At 43.5% G+C, this 20,581-nt stretch overlaps 1 protein-coding gene across 1 annotated transcript in view; it reads right to left on the bottom strand.

The window, feature by feature from the left end:
- The window catches only part of LOC309554387 (guanine nucleotide-binding protein G(i) subunit alpha-1), a 137,746-nt gene that overhangs the window by 57,419 nt on the left and 59,746 nt on the right, over positions 1 to 20,581 (bottom strand). The window contains exons 2-3 of the mRNA XM_082256060.1: positions 12,145 to 12,187; positions 6,962 to 7,103 (exon numbers count right to left, since the gene is read on the bottom strand). Coding sequence (XP_082112186.1) covers positions 6,962 to 7,103; positions 12,145 to 12,187 — 185 coding nt within the window. The remainder of the gene's footprint in view (positions 1 to 6,961; positions 7,104 to 12,144; positions 12,188 to 20,581) is intronic.

Here is a 20,581-nt window from a genome sequence, read left to right on the forward strand (position 1 = left end):
ACCAAGAAAAAATATTTAAGTATATTGTATTTATTAAATAAATGTGACTTGGCTTTCCTAGATAAGGAAGCCTTCTAAATTAAATGCACTATGCACCGTGGTTAAGAGCAATTCCAAAAAGTGGAAGCAACCGATGAGCAGATATCACAGCTGTAATATAGGCAGAAATTTAATTTATCCTACCTCATACTGAAAGTATAGTCTTTGTTCAGTAAACATACATGCACACACATTTTATATAGAATATAGAAAAATAATTTACATTCAACTTTTCTGTGATGTTAATATTTTAAATGCTTTTGTAATATAAAAATGTGTAGATTAGCCACTAGAGGCAGCAAACACAATTTAAACACCTTTGTTTTTAAAGAGGTTGTAAACTCTCCATGATGACTTTCCATCATATAATTCTCTGATAAGCACTCTACTAATCACATTGTGTAAAATCATTCTAACCTTCTCCTTTCTCTTGTAATCTGCCTTTTTTCTTTTCTTGACGTCACCGGCGCATGCGCAGATATTCCTCTGTTTACGGCACGCTCATCATGTCGTCAGTCCTTTCATTACATGCCGTGGCTCTGACATTTCCCCATCTACGGCACTGGACTGAGATACTGCGATATTTCCCTTTCACTAGTTCCTGAAACACCCCATGTGACTCGCAACGTCACAGGGGGTGTAAATGTCAGCTGCACAGTACAGCAAATAGGAGCTGAGAGCCGACACGGTTGCCATAGTAACTACCACTAAAACGAGGCTTGAATAAGTGAGCATGTGCGAGATTACAGCCAGGACAAGAAGAAAGGGCGGAAGTAGAGTCAGAAGACATTTGCTGTCATGGCGCTGCCTTCTCACAAACAGGAAGATTTTACAAAACACTAAAAAACAAGTAAGAGACATATGAAGGGGTATAACATTAATGCAGAAAAGTTTCTAAAGCCTTACTGTACTATATTTATTAAGAAGAAGCTTTTGATGGGCAGAGTTTACTTCCTCTTTAAAACTTGAAGACCGGGTTTTTCTGACACTTTTTGTTTACATGGTAAAAATCAGCATTTTTTTTTATAGAAAATTACTTGAAGAAAATTACTTAGAACCACCAAAAATGATATATTTTTTAAAGAAGTGGCACTTTAGAATAAAATGTTGGGTGCAATTTTTTTTTTATCATGCCGTATTTGCACAGCGTTTTTTCAAAAGAACGTTCCCCCTCCTGCCACATGTAAAAGCAAACCAGTGGCTATTTAGCTGCCAGGATTGCTTTTACAGGAAAGCCAACCACTGGCTAAAAAAAAAAAAAAAAAAAAATATCAGGATGATCATTTAAAGTCAAGCGGTGTACAGGTACGCTGCTGGTTGGCAAGCGGTTAGAGAGTCCGTTAATTCAGACTTTCATTATGAGAAAGGGCAGAATCACTGGATAGCACTTAAAATCTAAAAATCACACAAATTATTTTAAGGTAGAAGTCTAGCCTAAAACACACATTATAGATATATTCGGGAACGGTTACAAACTCCATTAGGTTTTTATTGTGGTGCCCTTGGTGTGGAAATGTCTCCTCTCTATTTGCCCGGGTGAACCTTCATTTGAAGAGATAGTCACTGGTGCATCTCTGGGACAGAAAGTGAAGGCTAATTGACCCAACGGGACACAGTTAAATATGTCAAGGGTTTTAACAGTTCCCTAAATACAACTAAAATGTTTCGGCTTCAGAGCAGGGGTGTCCAAACTTTTAACCTTCTTGAGCCACATTGGATGAAGAGGTACTGTCTTGGGCAGGGGAGGACTGGGCCAGGGGGCAGGGGGGCAATTGCCCCCCAGCTACTCTGTTGCCTCATAAAAAGGCTGCACCACTTCTGCAACAGACATGCCTGGTGAAGGGAAGTAAAAAGCTCCCCTGCTGACCTACTGAGTGTGGGATGAAGACAGGGACAGAGCCCAGGCCTCCCCCCAGCATGGATGGTGTAAACTGTCTGAGCAGAGGCTGGTTCCATGGCCCACTGGAGACTCTCCTTCCCTGACTGAGCTTTCCCAGCTCCCCTCAACCAGCCTCCGCTGACCAGGTCGGGAACCCAGATTCGGCTGGTGAGTAGAGAGTACCTGGAGCGGAGCTTCAGCATGGAATGGGGGTCAGGAGGCAGCCAGGAAGAGGGAGAGTGGGAGGGGGGCAGAGTCGCTGCACCATGGGCCTCTGGTTTGTACTTGCCCCCTGGGCCGAAGGTTGCCAGTCAGCCCCTGGTCTTGGGCCACACATAGAATATACTAACAATAAGGATACCTGATAAGCAGAAAAAGTCAGGCAGATCACTGATATAGATAACGTACCTATCAGAGTAATAAAAACATTTTTGTAATTTTTTTTTATTATTATTATAAAAGTAAAAGCAGGAAACAAAACTAGTGCCACATTTGACACGGTTTTTGATACGCTAACACATCAATATCTGGTTGGATGGATGTAGCAGCAATTCAAGGTGCTCATCAGATATTTTTGCCCTTTGTGTGCTTTATTTTTTAAAATAGTTGCTCACAACTATAGGTTCTCCCGAAAAACTGACGACATGAAGAAGGTTAGATTGTGAAGAGTGTGAGATTTTTCTTTGGGAATATAAAACCTATTAAAGTCCAGTAAACAGACACTGTCAAAGTGTAAAAGCAATTTTACAAAAGATTCCAAAACAAAAATTCAATATTTTTAGGTTTATGAGTTTGTGTTGGGCCACAGGTTGGACCCATCAATTTAATTGGTTTGGCAAAAGACTAGACTTGGTTCCTTGCTCCCATTTTTTTTTTTTTAACTAGGTAGATAGGTTTCCAAAATGTGAATTTTCACAAGCTTGTATAAATCAATAAAATCAAAAGACAAGCTTTAGACCTCAAGCTCAATACTCCAGGGACAATATAACATAGCTTGGTCAAGTTCCATTGAAGCTGTTCATATGCACGAACATACAGCCAAATTATTTTCAGTGCCAAATATTTCAATTTCAGATTCATGAAAACACGGCTAGGAACTGGTAAATCTAATGTTCACCAGCAGATTTACTATGTTTTGGCTGATAGATAGGAGGACTGTGAAGGCCTGAAATAAGCCAGATTGTCCCCGTGACCCAAAGACACACATGGCAGGAAATGCACAGCCTGTGAAGTACAGTAATGCAGATTATACCATAACTTGCAATTGCGAACAAAATTAACCGTAGGAAGAAAATGTACACAATAAATAGACTTGACAGCTTCAGATAAACAGGATGAGGAATTACTAAAATGAAAATGCATAATCAATGTGATTAGCACTGACACAGACTGGGTTTTAGCCTGCTGGTACAGAGGAAATTAAAGTGGCTGGCTGAACACAGACACCGGAGGTAACTATCTCACTCGGGTAGGTCCTTTAAATGATTTTGGCATAGCATTAGAGTAATATAGTCTGAAGAGCCATGCTGGCACAGCCATGTTTTAGTCCAGGCTTGTTTTTCTCACTCCGCAGATTAAGACAGTGAAGAATATGGGTGTGTCGCAGCTGAGCTACAAGCCAGAGCCTGAACATCTGTACAGCATACAGGATACTCCGAGGATTGTGCTGTCAACTAACTATTCAAGCATTTCTTACATTTAGCGACAGCTGAGTACAGTACCAAATGGCAGAAACTACTGCAGAGTTTCAAGAAGTATACACAGACGGGCTGCAAATATGCACAAAGCATGGGATAGTAGGCAGGATCTTCCTTTAAACCATAGATAATAACATATAATAAAGACAATGACCCAATAACTTGGATTAAATTGGCTGCGGCCGTTTATTATTGGTTTAAATATAAATAAATAATAAAATCAGTAATTTATTAAGGCTCGGTTCACACTGATGCGATGCGGGAAGGCTGCGAATTCGCAGCCTGTTCCCGCATCGCACACGCACCCCCGGCAGTTCACACTGCCATATGCGATCTGCTGGGGGTGTCAATGTAATCTTAACGACACCCCCAGTTTGATCGCATATTGCAGTGCGATCGTGCAGTTCGCACAGGATCGGATCGCACAAGTGTGAACCGCTGTGCGATCCGATCCTGATGCGGCAGCAAAAATGCCTCCCGTGCGTGTTTGCTGCGGGTGCGATGCGAATTTAGCCATACAAACTGTATGGCTAAACTCGCACCGCACAGCTGATCGCATGTCATGTCGGAGCAGTGCGCTCCGACATGACATGCGAACCCCGCACATGCAGTAGTGTGAACCGGGGCTAAAACATTTCAGACAGCCTAGCCATTACAGCTCAGGCTGCATCAATAAATAAATAAATCTTCTTTTAGGCTCCGTTCACATGTAGGCGTTTTGGGGCGTTTTTGGGGAGTTTTTCTGCTCTAGGATCAGCTCTCAAAATGCCCAACAAGACAAATCCTATTCATTTCAATGGCCCCTGTTCACATCTGAGCGTTTTGACGCTGTGAGCAAAACGCCCAACGCTCAAAAAAGTACATGAGCTTCTTTTTGGGCAGATTACAGGCGTTTTCCATTGGTCTCTATTCAATCTAAAAACGCCTGCACAAAAAAAGCCTGTAAAAACGCCTGTATATCGCGGTAAAAATCGCTGTAAAGCGCTACACTCAGGTGTGAATGTAGCCTTAAAAACAACTCCCACTCTACTTCAAATACCACTGGTCCCCCTTTGCATAGTTACAAAGGTGACTTACCACATAACAGCCACGACATAAGGGGAGGGGGGGATAGGGAACACACAGCTTGATGTTCTGAGGCCCTACTCTCCTTATATAGAGCCCTCAGACCCTTCTAGAATTTTATACCAAAGGTCACGTGTCCACCACAGGTGAACCTATCACCTGCCAGCACACATAATCCCACCTCCTTCAGGCTGTCTCCAGGCAAGTTCCAGCTTCTTTTCCCTGAGGAAAAACCTAAGGAAAAGCCCACCTAATTTTCTGACTAGAATTCTATATACTCTCTTCTCCTGCCACTTCTCCCATGAGGAAAAGGGAGCATATAAAATGCCCCTTTTCCTTCCATTCTTTAAAATGAGTGGCAATTTGTCTTTTAAAGAGACCCTGTCACCGTCAAAACAAAAATAAAATCTTTACATAAGATTGTGTGTGCGTTGAATGTATTTTAGGTCATTGAGCTGTAAACCCCTCACTTGTGCAGATACTCAAAAGCCATTAGACTGTTGCTGGACAGGGTCATCTTGGATGTGAGGTCAGCAACCCCAACAGAGTTGCCAACCTTGGCATGCCAGGTCTTGTGGAACTACAAGTCCCCTAACGACTGATAGGCATGACATGATTTGTATTTTTACCACAGCTGGAGTTCCAAGGTTGCCTATCCATGATTTATTGCATTTCCGTTTGCTCCCACCCAGGCTGCTACATAAGGCTACATTCACACTAGAGATTTAAGCTGGTGGGAATTGTAGTGGAGGGAATCAGGAGGCTCTGAGCGGCTATGTGTGTGCACTGACCTTGTTCACTATAATGACAGGTTGCTGGTGGCCTGCAGCTATTCGCGGCTCTCTGCACAGTCAGAGATTACTTGCAGTGATCGCTGCTTAACACACTGCTGTGCATCCAGCAGTGATCACAGCAGGTAATCACTTGCTCTGTGAACAGCAGCGAAAAGCTGCAGCCGTTGGCGAACTGTCATTATAGTGGCTTTAAAGTTGGTAATAGGGTCTACTTACTTAAATACTCTTTATACAAAGACTTTCCAAATCAAAACCAAATTTTTTTCTTTGTGAAAAGCTGAAACACGCTACACACCTATTATTATTATTAAGGATTTCTATAGCGCCAGCCATTTACGCAGCGCTTTCAAATATTAGAGGGAGACAGTACATATACAATAAAATACAAGAGGATTTAGAGGGTCCTGCTCAGAAGAGCTTACAATCTAATGGGGTGGGGCAGGTGTTACAAGAGGTAAGAGTAGGGAATGAACTGATGACAGATTAGTTGGCGGTGTGATAGGCTTCCCTGAAGAGATGAGTTTTCAGGGATCGCCTGAAAGCAGCTAGAGTAGGAGATAACGGTACAGGTTGAGGTAGAGCGTTCCAGAGGATGGGAGAGGCCCCGGAGAAATCCTGGAGACGAGCATGAGAGGAGGAGACAAGGGAGCTTGAGAGTAGGAGGTCTTTAGAGGATTGGAGAGGACGATTTGGGAGATATTTGGAGACAAGATTGGGGATGTAGCTCGGGGCAGAGTTGTGAATGGCTTTGTATGTTGTGGTTAGTATTTTGAATTTAATTCGCTGGGCAATCGGGATCCAGTGTATGGATTGGCAGAGGGGAGGCAGACGCTGAGCGGTTGGTAAGGTGGATAAGCCTGGCAGCAGCGTTCATGATAGACTGAAGAGGGGATAGCCTATGAAGTGGTAGGCCTATGAGAAGAGAGTTGCAATAGTAGAGGCGAGAAATAACACACCTAAGGTCATCCCATTATAGAAGTTTACTTATGAAGCAAGGGGTTAGCCCAAAAAAACTCCCAACCATCTGGGATACCCTCTACTGACACGGTCGCATCTAATGATACACCGGATTAATTCAGGGCGGCTGATATTTTCCTCTTGGAAGTATTGTCATTTCATCATTGACATTTCTCCCCCCCCCCCCCCCCCATTTTTTTGGTATGCCCAATAGGCTTTGTTTTGTGCTATACACTCAAATATTTAATAAAGAGAATTTACAAAAATAAAAAAGCTAAAACTTGCAAGTTTTTTTTCATATTTTTGAAACGCCACAAACTATCAACAGCAAGGAGTGTTACAAAGCCAAATGAAGCATTTCAACCCCCTGTAATATACAATAAAAGACTTCCCCAAAAAAGTGACACTTATAGCAATGAAGTCTCCAACAGATAACGAACTCAACTTTTTGTTGCCAATACAAAACTGAAATATCAGCTTTGGTAGGCCTTAGCCTTTTATTGCAACATCACCAAATTTGCAGTACTTACAGCTCGGGCTGGATCGCCAAAATCTATCTTCAATCTGCCCATAGCTCTAATAATGGCAATAATGGACTGTATGGTGTTACTGTATACCACAGCTTTATACTGTTTACATTCCTCTTCTGAGTAGCCAGCTTCATGAATAATTCTGAAACAGAATAAAAAAACCTTTAAACAACAATTAAAGAGCATCCCAAAACAATATCTCTTAAGGGAGTTCTATGTTCATTGCGTACACTTTCATTTTATACCAGTATTGTAATAGCAATACAAACAATAGCTATATTTGACAATCCAATATAAGCTTACTTGAAACATTTCCTTTCATGTTGTGAGTTCTGCCTGTATGCTGGACATCTCTTTCCACAACTTACTGTATTCCTGGTATGCTTTGCAGCTTTTTGTCTTGCGTTCGCATTCAATTTCTAAGGACTACATATCCCATGGTACCTTGCTGTCTGCAAGCGATTCCTGTACTGACTGCACCTTCTGAAACTCCGTCAGCGCCTCTGTAGTTCAGAAGGCAGGCTCTATGAAATGTGTGACAGCAGTGACTACTCACAGGGCACAGAATTCAAGGACGTATATATGTAAGGATCTTTGTAAAGTACATTTACAAATTTCAAGATTGTTCAGATTATGAGATGTAGACTAGAAATAACATTTAAAATCATATATTAAATTTCAAATTGTGACTATAGATGCACTTTAAAGCCCCCTTCAACCAGTTTATGTCCATTCTGATCGAAAGGAGATTTATGAACACATCCCCCTACAGAACAAGAGCAGACTGCAACAGATTTGTGACATTCATGTAAGGACCCATGGCATGTCTATGGGCAACTGGATATAAACAGGCGTGCATCCATTTACATCTGATACGCCACGTTGCAAATGTCTGCTTACATTCGCCTGCCTATAGACTAACAATGAGCTTCCATTCAGATCTGCCTGAAAAACAGATATCTGACTGGCTAAAAAATCGGATTGAAATGATCATCTGAAAGTATTCTTACAGTATTGGGCGGCATAAGCAGTGAAATTTAGAGGACTTTACCAAAGATATACTCTCAGTTGTTAAAAGCATGCCAAACTAATAGCTAAAAGGATATCTTTAAAAAGTGATTACCTTTAAATGACTTCATCATCATTTTCTGAAAGAGTACATTAAACAAAATGTGCCTACAACTAATAGCTTACCACTTAAAGCGGAGTTCCACCCAAAAGTGGAACTTTTGCTTTAAGTACTCCTGACCCCCTGATGCCACATTTGGCATGCCATTGTTTTGGGGGGGGGGTACCCAAGCTTCCACTTCCGCTCGGAGCACGGCGGCTCCCCGAGCGGGAGTTCTCCTCTCCCCCTCCCTTCCTGCAACCATCTGGCAAACGTCAGAGGTCCCGGAAGATTGCACGACCATTAAGAACACATAGCGCAACTCACGCATGCGCTCTGCACACTCGGCTGGGAAGCCGCTAGATGTCAAACCTGGGTGCCCACAATAGTGATGCCGGCGCATTCGAGAGGAGAGGGAGAGGAGCGAGGCTTTGGGTGGCCGCATCGCTGGACTGTAGGACAGGTGAACGTGAATTTATTAAGTCAGCAGCTACACTTTTTGTAGCTGCTGACTTTTAATAAACACAGAAACAGCTGCAACTCTGCATTAACACAGATGCTGTATCTACAATATTTTTAACTGTCAAAAAAGCTACTGAGCTATGACCGTATTAATACTGTTTCTTAACCACTTGCCGACCGCCCACCAGCTTTTTACTGCGGTAGGGCGGCTCGGCTGCGTCCAGTAGTACTACGTGACTGGAGTGCATGTGGTTTCGGCGGCACGCGTGCAGCGCCGGAGCCGCGCTCCCGTTGTGTTTACACAGGAGGTGGGAGGAAAGGTGGCAATTACCGCCTTCCTCCCACGATCGTCCGGGAAATGGAGAGAAGACCCGCCTGCTCATGTAAACAAAGCAGGCGGATCTTCTCTCAGACAGGCAGGGACAGATCAGCAGCGATCTGTCTGTGCCTGTCATAGACCCCCCCCACACACACAGTGAGTAAGCAAATAGGCATACATTTAACCCCTTTGATCGCCCCCAGTATTAACCCCTTCCCTGCCAGTGTCCTTTATACAGTAACAGTGCATATTATTTAGCACTGATTACTGCATTAGTGTCACTGGTCCCCAAAAAGTGTAAAAAATGTCAGTTAGGAGTCAATTATGTCGCAGTCCCGCTAAAAATCGCAGATCGCCACCATCACTAATAAAAATAAATAAATGAAAAGTCCAAAAATCTAACCCGTAGTTTGTAAACGCTATAACTTTTGCGCAAACCAATTAAAATACGCTTTTTGGGATTTTTTATTACCAACAATATTTAGCAGAATACAAATTGGCCTAACTTAAATTTTTTAAAATTATTTATTGGGAATGTTTGATAGCAAAGTAAAAAATATGGCGTTTTTTTCAAAATTGTCCCTCTTTTTTTGTTTATAGCGCAAAATCTAAAAACCGCAGAGGTGATCAAATACCGCCAAAAGAAAGTTCTATTTGTAGGAAAAAAAGGACACCAATTTTATTTGGGTACAGCGTCGCACGATCGCGCAATTTTCCGTTAAAGTAACGCAGTGCCGTATCGCAAAAAATGGCCTGGTCATTAAGGGGGCAAATCCTTCTGGGGCTGAAGTGGTTAAAGTGTTTGTAAATGCTAAAGGTTTTTTACCTTCATGCATTCTATGGAGGTAAAAAAAATAAATAAAAACCTCTGTAGCAGCCCTCCCCAGTCCTTCCTATTACTTACCTGAGCCCAATCTTCCTCCAACGATATGCACGAGAACCTCGTCTTTACAGGGACTCTCCCACCTCATAGGCTAAGACAATGGTTCCCGCTGCTGTCAATCGCAGCCAATGAGCCAATTAGGTGAGAGGGGGTGGAACTGAGCCACGGCTCTGAGAGTGAATAGACAAGTAGAGCTGTGGCTTGGGAACAAGCCTGCTCGGGGGCCTCCATTGCAAGCTGATTGCACTGGGGGCACTTGAAAGAAAGGAGGGGCCAGAAGCAACCGCAGGGGAGCGGAGAAGAGGAAGATCTGGGCTGCTCTGTGCCAAAACACTGCACAGGGCAGGCAAGTATGACATGTTTGTTACTTTTTTTTTTTACATTAATGTCACTTTAATTACAAATTAATACCACTGTTTCAATAAAGCAAGCAGAACAGATGGTGTAAAGAATAGTCATTAGAGGAGTTGTAGACGTGAGACCTGTTTAACCCTTTAACTACCATCAGGGCCGGTGATAAGACTATTTTACGCCCTAGGCAAGACCAGCTACTTGCGCCCCCCCCAAAAAAAGGAAAGGGGTTAAAAACTCCTCTATGTCATACCCAGTGACCCTGATCTGATGGTTCCTCCATGTTATGCTTTTATGCCCAGTGACCCCCCCATATTCCTCCATGTCACACCCGGAGACCCTAATGTCCCTCCTTGTCACACCCAGGGACCCCAATATTCCTCCATGTCATGCTGTCATACCCACTGACCCTGATGTTCCTCCATGTCACACCCAGGGACCCCCGTGTTCCTCCATGTCATGCTGTCATACTCAGTGACCCCAATGTTCCACTATGTCAGACCCTGATGTTTTCCATGTCACAGTTGGGGACCCTGATGTTCCTCCGTGTCACACTTGGGTACCCCAATCCCCCATGGCACACCCAGGGACCCCAATTCCTCATGGCACACCTGGTGACCTCGAACTCCTGTTACACCCGGTGACCCCTATCCTCCATGTCACACCTGGTAACCTGGTGACCCCGATTCCCTTTCATACTAGGGTTGCTCCATGTAACACCCAGGGACCCAATCCCCTGTTCTGGGGACACTAACTGGGCGGTATGAAGAGAGTGGCCCCCACTCTGCCCTACTTCACAGTGATTCTGCTGATTCCTTCTCCCAGGACGTTTCTCTCCTGGACCACAGTGCTCACCACAGCTCCAACCGGCTCCTGGTGGAGGGAAAAGCAGCAGTCAGAGAGCTCCGCATGTCCTTAATCACCTCAGACTATTCCGATGCCTCGCCGCTTCTGCCCCAGTAAAGGTTCCGCCCTCCAGTGCCGAGCTCCGGCTCAGGTTCAGCTCTCCTCCGCTCCCTGCTTAATACCTACCCAGGGAAATGAACGGCTGCCTACCAGCTCAGTGCAGAGAGTCACTTCCTGCCTGGGGTTAAGGCCGTTCAGCTTCAGCTGAAGAGGATCATCATGCAGGCAGCACTCTGGTGGGCTCCATTCCTGCCTCTTGGGGCCCCTCCAACAGTGGTGGAAAGCCAGGGCCTGATAGTTCCGTCACTGCCCAAGACACCTGGCATCTTTCTCTGTCCCTTCTTTCGCCCCTACCGCCACCTCTCCCCTCAGCTCACAATAATCATTCATAATGGAGAGTGAGTGCCAACTCCTGGCTGCGCCCCTAGGTGGCAATGCGCCCTAGGCGGCTGCCTAGTTTGCCTAGTGGAAGCACCGGCCCTGACTACCATGCACCACCATTGTCATCACCAAGACAAATGGTGGTAGTGGTAGTAATCATCCAATTGTGGAGCTGCCAATTCGGTAAGTCAGCGCTTGACAAATTTGCTTTGAATCTAGGTGCCAGCTAAAAAATGTTAGGAACTAGTTTTTTTTTTAGCGAACAAATCTTACGGTTGGAACATGTTCCCAAAGGTGAACTTATCCTTCAACCCTTTCACAGTGAGAGCCGTTTTTTTGCGCGCGTATAAAAAAAAAATAATTTCAGGCTTCCCCTCTACCTGGCGGATCCAGGGCCCCCAGATAGGCAAGCAGAGCCCCAGATACAAAGCAGAAGGGGGGCTGCAAGCGGACTGTGGGGAACATTCGGGCGGCAGTCCAGGCGCCAGGGTGAAACTTCTTGTTGCCATTGCGATCTGGCGCCTGTGAATTGTCGAGCCCTGAAGGATAAGAATACGTGGGCAGAGATACAGCAGATAACCCCAAGAACAGGGGAGGGACATGACCACACTGCAGGAATGCATTCATTTCCTATAAAGAATAGTAAATGCATACATGGGGCTTAGAACCTGAAATCAAAACAGGAAGTCAGAAAGTAAAAAAGTAGAGATGCTACATGGTTTAGACAAACCCCAATATAATAAACTTTAGGAGAAACGCAAAAAGAGACTTACTTCATTTGTTTGACAATTGTGCTTTTTCCTGACTCGCCAGCTCCTGAAAAGAGAAAAAACAAACCAACATTAATGACAGGTTTCCAGAAAAGCTTTGATAACCACTCCCTGCTCTCTAAATTTAGGACCATACACAAAACATCTAATGACAGATCTGAGATCCAAAACTGTTAATGGCTCAAAAAAAAAAAAAAAAAAAAAAAAAAACACGCACTGCACAGCACAACTTAGTCAAAGAAAGCCATAGGTTTCAGCATTTGTAAAGTAAATTCCAGGAACACTTTTTTTTAACCTCAATGCATTCCAAGCATCAAGGTAAAAATAACCTTCTGTGTGCACCCCCCTCCCCCCTTTAAAGTGGTTGTAAAGGCACAGGGTTTTTTTTTTTTACTTTCATGCATTCTATGTTGTCAATCACAGCCAGTGAGCCAATCAGGAGACGGAGGGGCGAGGCCAAAATGCAACTCCATGTGTGAATAGACACAGAGCAGTGGATCTAGTGCCCCCATAGCAAGCTGCTTGCTGTGGGGGCCCCCGACAGGAGGGAGGAGCCAGGAGCGCTAGTGTGAGAGGAGGATCCGGGCCACTCTGTGCAAACCCACTGCACAGAACAGGTAAGTATACCATGTTTGTTATTTAAATAAATAAAAAAATAAATAAAATAAATTAAAGCAAAAAAAAAAATTAAAGATTTTGATCACTTTAACCCCTTCACGCTGACGTAATGCAAATGTGCGGCCTTCTGCTTCAAGGGGTTGTACAGGGGTAATGCCTGGATACCGGTACACGCTGCTCTCCACCAAGCCTGCTCCCCTTAATTACACCATCCTCGCTGAAGGGTTTCCGGCTCAGACGGCTGCACAATACGGTCTTGGAAGCCCATACCCTCTCGCTGCTGGATTGTCACTTCAATTTACGAGCCTTTTTACCTTTGACATTATGTGAGTTTTTACTTGGCTGAGTGCCTTTTTTATGTATAATAAATGGCTACACTTAGAGGCGCTCTTCTATGTTTGCTTTGTGTCTTATCCACAGTCGTCTTCACTCTTAAGAGGAGAGCTTTTGCCCTAGTGTCTGACCACCTCAGCCTGTTTCATGGACATTATTCTAGACTTTTTTTGCTTTTAAGGCCATATGTGTGGACACTGAGCGCTAGCATTATACCCTTGTTTTAAATGTCAGGAATAAATGGTCCTATTAGACTTCCTTATAAGATATTTCCCAAATGTCAGTCTCTCGTATGACACACTTTCTTTGACGGTAAAATGTATTATGGAAGACAGGTTTCCTAATTTATGTCACATGCCACTCCCTGTTTACATTACACCTTACCCAGATGGCCTTGAATAGTAAATATGGCATTAATACGACAATACTGTGCACTTTAGAATAGAAGACTCTACAGCTTTCCATCTGAAAATAAACATGGTATTATCCTCTTGTATTCCATGGCAGTCAAGCAATATATGAAGTACATACAGCTCAATCTCAATTATGAAAGCATACAAAACAATTCATTGCTGAGATTTTTCAGATTTGCAGGAATTCTTTTTTTTTTTTTAGTCTCAGTCACTCAGTGATAGCACAGAACAAAGCTAATTTGTGTTGTAGCAAGTCTATAAAACTAAATCTGTTTAAAGCCATGAAAAGGGGTTAAGTACACATGAGTGCGGCACAATAAGAGTCGTTATGAACATACAAATGGTTTGCATTGCAATCTGAAAATCAAGAGTATGAGAACAATGCCTGACAAACGTCAATTCTCCAGCTCGCCACCCACCGCAACTGTTAGGCATCCCTATTGTTGGGCAGGAATCCATATTTTTTTCCTAAATATAGAAAGATCACTCCAGTGAAGATCAATGTAATAACAATTACAGAGAAAAATCTAAAAGGGAAAGTGGCACCATCATGCATCCCCAGGGGCAGACTGACCATTCGGGGATTAGGGCACTGCCCGAGGGCCCAGGGTCAGTAGGGGGCCCCATGAGAGGCTACACACTACAGAAAGAAGCCAGGAACTTCCATGCAGGCTATGCTGTGGTAGATATTTAAATGCCCACTCTATGTGGCTGAGCTGCAATTTGTAGATGGGGCTTTGTGTGGCTTGAGTGTGGACACAGGGGGCCCCATGAACTCTGATTGCCCGGGGGCCCCATGAGTTGTCAGTCCACCCCTGTGCATCCCCGTTCAAAACGTGTACTGGCCATAGCAGAGCCAAGAGGCATTTATTTGCGACAAGCTATTCTATTAATAAATAGTAAGGGTAACGTAGAATTCCAGCTTTCATTTGACTTTGATCGTTTTTTGGGCTAAGCTGGCACAAATGAAATATTTCCATGACATTACTATGCAGCTGCTGTGTGTTGTATAAATACTGTACTAGCATTAGCTACATACAGTAAGGCCTCATGTACACTGCTACTTGTAAACGGATGTTTAGGAGCAGTTGGGCGTTTTTTTTCAGAAGCCCCTGAACCCTCCTCTAGGTTATCTTATCTGTCCATGAGTCGTTTACAGTCATTTAGAGGCAGTTGAGTTCAGTGTCGTTTTTTGGAAAGCAATTATTTGCGTTCAGGATGTTCAGAACGTGTGTTTACCAGCGTTTCAAACGCAACCGAAGGCGACCAAACGCGTTCACCCACGTTTAGCGCTTGCGTTTTTCCCGTTTAAAGGGGAATGATTTTTTGACCTCTAAAAACGGATCTGAGCGCTAAATGCTGCTAAACGCGGCTGCAAACGTGACACAACGGACGTTTTAAACGTCCTTTACATAGCTGTTAAAATCCAGCGTTCAAAGGACTTTTTAAAACGTCACGTGTACATGTAGCCTTAGTGGTGCTGCATTTGTGTGACGCGGGTGACGCCCCATCTGTTCACATAAAATTGCTTCCCAGCCATTCAGGAGAAGCCTTGTATTCTTGTATTTTTGTCAGTGAATACAAGGCTTTCTCTGATTGGCCGAGATGGAAATTGCGACTTAAAAAGTTTAGGTCGCCATAAAGCCCCTTTCGTTATTTAAAGCCTCAGGCATTTGTAAAAGTACCTCTGCCTAATAAAAAAAACATCAACTCTTCAATTTTATTATTACTTTTTTTTTTTTTTAAACAGGACTAGTAGATTGTCAGGAGGGACAACTAGACTAGATTGGGACCCTGATTTAGTCCCTTGGGTAAAATTTTGTTTTACAGAAATCTACACACCCCTGGGAAGTCGCCTGTACTGATGTGCAACACAGCGCTACATACAGTATAGTTGAGACTACTACACAATAATACAAGGCACACGCAAATGGAAATCGTTTGTTTGGGCCAGTTGATCTCAAATTAAAGAGGAAGTAAACCCTCCTCGGGAAGTTGTACCTATAGGTAAGCCTAGGATAAGGCTTACCTATAGGTACTGTAAATATCTCCTAAACATGCACCGTTTAGGAGATATTTACCTTTAATGCAGCCAGTGACGTCACTGGCGCATGCGCTCTGAAGGAACGGCTGATCGTGCCGTTCCCTCAGAGCCCCGTGCCGTGACCGTCGGCTCCCCCGCCCGCGTGCGTGGGAGTGACGTCACCGTGGCTCCGGCCAATCAGATGGCCGGATGCCGCGATCCCGGAAGACGGGCGACTGAACATGTCGCTCGTCATACAGGTGAGTGAGCGGCACGGCGGGGGCTCCTTCTAAGGTAAGTATTTCATAATGAGCTAGTATGCGATGCATACTAGCTCATTATGTGTTTCTCTTGCAGGATGTAAAAAAAAAAAAAAATAAAATTTTAAACGGGTTTACAACCTCTTTAACTATTTAAAGTGAAATGAAAGCTGGAACTCTTAGGCCCCTTTCACACATATGGTCCATTCAGTTCATCAGTTCACTCACGTCAAAATGTATCAGTTTTCCATCCGTTTTTTTTTTTTACATCCACTACCAATGCAAAAACAGATAAAATAGGGACCGTTTGTCCGTTTACATCCGTTTTTCGTCCGATACGTTTTTTTGATGGATGAAAAATAGGGCATTCATCCATTCCAAAAAACAGAAGCGGATGAAAACTGATGTCAACAGATGATCATCCGTTTTTACATAGAGATGCATTGATGTCCGTTTTACATCCGTCAACGGATGGATGAAAAAACGGACAAACGGACCGTATGTGTGAAAGGGCCCTAACTTTACAAGGCTTGATCACACCAGGAGTGGGGGTCCCAATGCAAGTAGAGACAAAAAGCATTGCTTCCAACCGTATCAGTTCACACCACTGCATGCAGCCTTTTATTCAGCACAGCGCTGTGTGATGCAAACTACTGAACCAACTTCACTGTGTTAATAGAACTGTATGAAATGGGGGGAAAAAACAAAGGTAAAATATGTGACAATGCAAAGCAGGTTTTATTTTCTAACCCATACTAAATAAAAATAAAAAGCACACACACACATAAAACCTGGTCAACTGCTAAAAAAAAAAATTAAAAAAAAAATTAAAAAAAAAAACAATCTATATAATAGCTGAAATCTAATTTATAACGAACAGTTCCATCTTTCCTTTTTTTAGCTTTTAAGACCTTTAAAATAAAAAGACATCACACAGGTGTGCCTGATCAGCAAGATTTCCATAACATTCAACCAGTTTTATGAGCATTAGCAACTCGTTCATAAAAATTTTCTTTTTTTTTTTTAAGAATGATTTTTATAGACAAAAAAATAAATGACAGCATGTCCACGTTACTCAATAGCCTGGACAAGCTATTAGAGAGTAAGTGCATGCCACAATCTATTTATAAAACTAAAACATATGGTAAGAGGACATGAAGGAAACCACACGATGATACAATACACAATTAGCACTGTTTAGATTTCACTGTTTTGTTCTGCCAGCCAAACTGGTTCTGGGGCAGGAAATTATGTCAAACGGTGCAATCTTTTTTTCTGTTGATAAGTAATTGTACATCCTAGTGACAGTAAACTGGGACTGTTTATTATTCTTCAAACATTTCACGTCTCATAAAAAAAGTTGGTATTTCAAACTACTTGCAACTTCTATCAACTTTCCTACAATTTAAAAGAGATGTATAGGATTCTTTTTTTTTGGGTGGATGCAGCGTTGGTTCAAAGCTTCATCTGTCCCCCCGGCACTGAGAACTGAGTGATCGAACCCCGCCGATCGCTTGGTTCTGACAGCTCCCTGAGCAGAGAGGTGGTGACTGTCAGCAGCTCTCTGCTCTGCCCCTCCTCGCTCATTGGAGCGCTGGGCCGTGGAGGAGGCAGAGCGGCCGGGGCAGGCTTTCAGCAGCTCACTGAGAGGCTAAGCCGGGTGTTGATCCAGGCACCTAGCGGATCCAAACTTCCATTGTCGCGATGATGCGGTGCCTGGACTGACTTCTGTGACGCCAGCACTCCTATGGAAAAGGGTCACAGGAGTGCAGATCAACCTGCTTTCCTGTGATCCATAGGAGATTTGGCTTTACATGCCCTTTAAAGCCTCCCTCCAAGACAAATTTTTAACCCCTTTCCCGCATAGGGAAAAAAAAAAAATCCCAACTAAAAGGCCTATTAGTTTATTATTATTATATATTACTACTATCATCAATTTACCTTAGGCCTCTTTCACACGGCCGTTCAGTTTTTTTGTGCCCCTCCGGTGCTTTTTTTTTTTTGCACGGACACGGATGACACTTTTGTTTACGGATGATATACGGACATAATGTATGTCTATGGGCATTGCGGATGTCAGCGGATGACACCGCTGACATCAGATTTTGCATCCGTTCCGTTTTTTAAACGGAACAAAAATAGGGTTGTGTTCCGTTCCAAAAAATGGAACAGAACTGAAAGGACGAAAATCAGATGTCAGCGGATGGTCATCCGCTGGCATCCACAATGCCATTGACATACATTATGTATACATATAGGATGATACACGGACATGCAGAACGCCCGTGTGAAAGAGCCCTTAAAGTAAAAATAAAGTCAACATTTTTTTTTGGATTAGAGTAGAGCGGGATTAGAAAACCTGTCATCAAAAGTGAAAGTAAGAGAAAATCCCAAATTCTAGGTTGCCCCCAGAAGAGAATAAAAGGGGAAATCTTCCATCGGTGGCACGATCTCTGGTAGCAACCAGGGATTTCTTCACTTTTTAAAAAGGGATATATTCTCACCAACAAGCAACAAAGAAATTTTCAGGGGCTATAGCCCCCCTAACTCCATCCGAAAATGAGGTGGGAAAAAAAAATACTGATCATCGGTTCTACTTTAAGCCAGGGTCATGCGACGACGCAGCCCCAAGACTTCCTTGCTTGGGTCCTTCTTTGGGTGCCCACACTAGTGCCTCCATAACATGGACACTTCCTATTGGATGTCAATCAGCCAAGGTCCTCTCAGGATCAGAAGAACTGATGTAAGCAGAGTGTTGAGGAGAACAGTGATCCCATGCTCCGCTGCGCTACTGGATTCATGATCCTTAGCACCTGGAAATGGCGGTGGCGAGGGACCTGGAGGAAGACATAAGTGGGTGTATCTGGTTTCGCAAGGTAAGAGGAATAAAAGCCTAGTCAGATGGGTTAGAGGGAGGTGGGTGGAAGGCAGAAAACTTCTATTTTGCTGGAGTGGGACTTTAAGCTCTGATAGGCAGTCCAAACATCACCCATTAGCAACTTGCAATGCCAAGCTAAAAGCACGATCCCAGAAAATGTCACAACTTCAGTTAAACACCTGTCTCAACACGACGCATGTTCAGCAATCACTATCTGATTTATGCGCTCAGAACATGATTAATATGCTAATTGTATTCTGTTGGGAGTACTCATAAGGTTTTAAATGCTGAGGAATTTCACTTCCATCAAATGAATGATCGGTCAATGAGTAGTAAGGAATTGCCGGGTAATTCCCAAAAGGAAGTGAAGTCAAATGTCCTCAATGGGTTACATACAGGAGGTTCAATTATTTTTACAATCTCTCCAAGATTACAAAAAAAAAAAAAAGCTGGCTAGAGTTGGGCTTTCTGCACAGTTTGACAGCCACATTTCTGCCGAGAGCTGGAAAACGTTTATCATTGACAAAAAGCTACAAAGATATCAATTTGAACATCCAGATACATGCTGGGAGGGTAATTGGCTCTGTCTAAATTGGCCCTAGTATGTGTATGCATGAATGTGAGTTATGGACCTTAGATTGTAAGCTCCTCGAGGGCAGGGACTGATGTGAATGTAATATATTATATATATATATATATATATATCTGTATAAATTGACAGCACTATACAAGTTATAACAGCACCTTCTGCATACCTACGGTACTACTTACATGGTGCCACAATCCAATCTTAAAGCGGTAGTATCCCGCTTTTTGACACTTACCTACAGGTAAGCCTATAATAAGGCTTACCTGTAGGTACAATTAATATCTCCTAAACCGGCACGGTTTATTTGCAGTGCATGCAGCCACTCACGCGAGCGGCGCATGCGCTCTGAAGGTCCGGGGGGACCTTCAGTTTTCCATGCCGGGAGCTTGCCGGAAAATCACTCCCACGCGCATGTGCGGGAGTGACGTCGTCGCGGCTCCGGCCAATCACAGCGCCAGAGCCGCCGAACCCGGAAGAGACACTGAGGGATCATGGCAGCGCCCACAGCGATGTCCGGGGGTCCGTGTCGGGGCTTCGTTCTAAGGTAAGTAATACATAATGAGCTAGTATGCGATGCATACTAGCTCATTATGCCTTTGTCTTGCAGTTTTCTTTTTTTTGTTTTTTTTTTTCAGGTTTACAACCACTTTAAAGGATTTCTGGTTTCATATATTTTAATTAAACTGACTATACATGTGTGATGGTGCTTTCAATCAGTCTGAATAAAATTTAGAATGGATACAGTAAGTACAGTACTGTCGTACATTCCACCATTCCAAAGAATGTAATATCAGTCAGTCAAGTGTTGATGGGGTATCCCTCCCGCTGCGCTATTGTACTCTGACAGCAGGTGGTTTACCAGCTGTCAGAATACAATGATCACTGCGGGCAGTTATGGCCGCCGGCAGTAATCGCACAGAAAGAACCTGACAGGCTGGTTGTACTGAAGTTGATTGATAAATGGATTGACTTCAAGTGATTGTAAAGTCTTTGTTTTAATATTAAAAAAAAAAAAAAAAACATGTTATACACTTAGCTGCTCTGTGCAGTGGTTTTGCACAGGACAGTCCAGATCCTCCTCTTCTCAGATCCCTCTTCAGGTACTCCTGAACCCTCCCTGTTGAGTGCCCCCCACAGCTAGCAGCTTGCTATGGGGGCATCCAAACCAGAGCTTCCTGTGTCCATTCAGACACGGAGCTGCCGTTCGGCCCCATCCCCTCTCTCTCCTGATTGGCTGAGTTTGACTGACCGCAACGGGAGTCAATGGCGCCGCTGCCGCGTCTCAGCCAATCAGGAAAGAGAGACCCGAACGGATGAGACACTTGT

Source organism: Pelophylax lessonae, assembly GCF_965119305.1.
Source record: "Pelophylax lessonae genome assembly, chromosome: 4".
NCBI lineage: Eukaryota > Metazoa > Chordata > Amphibia > Anura > Ranidae > Pelophylax > Pelophylax lessonae.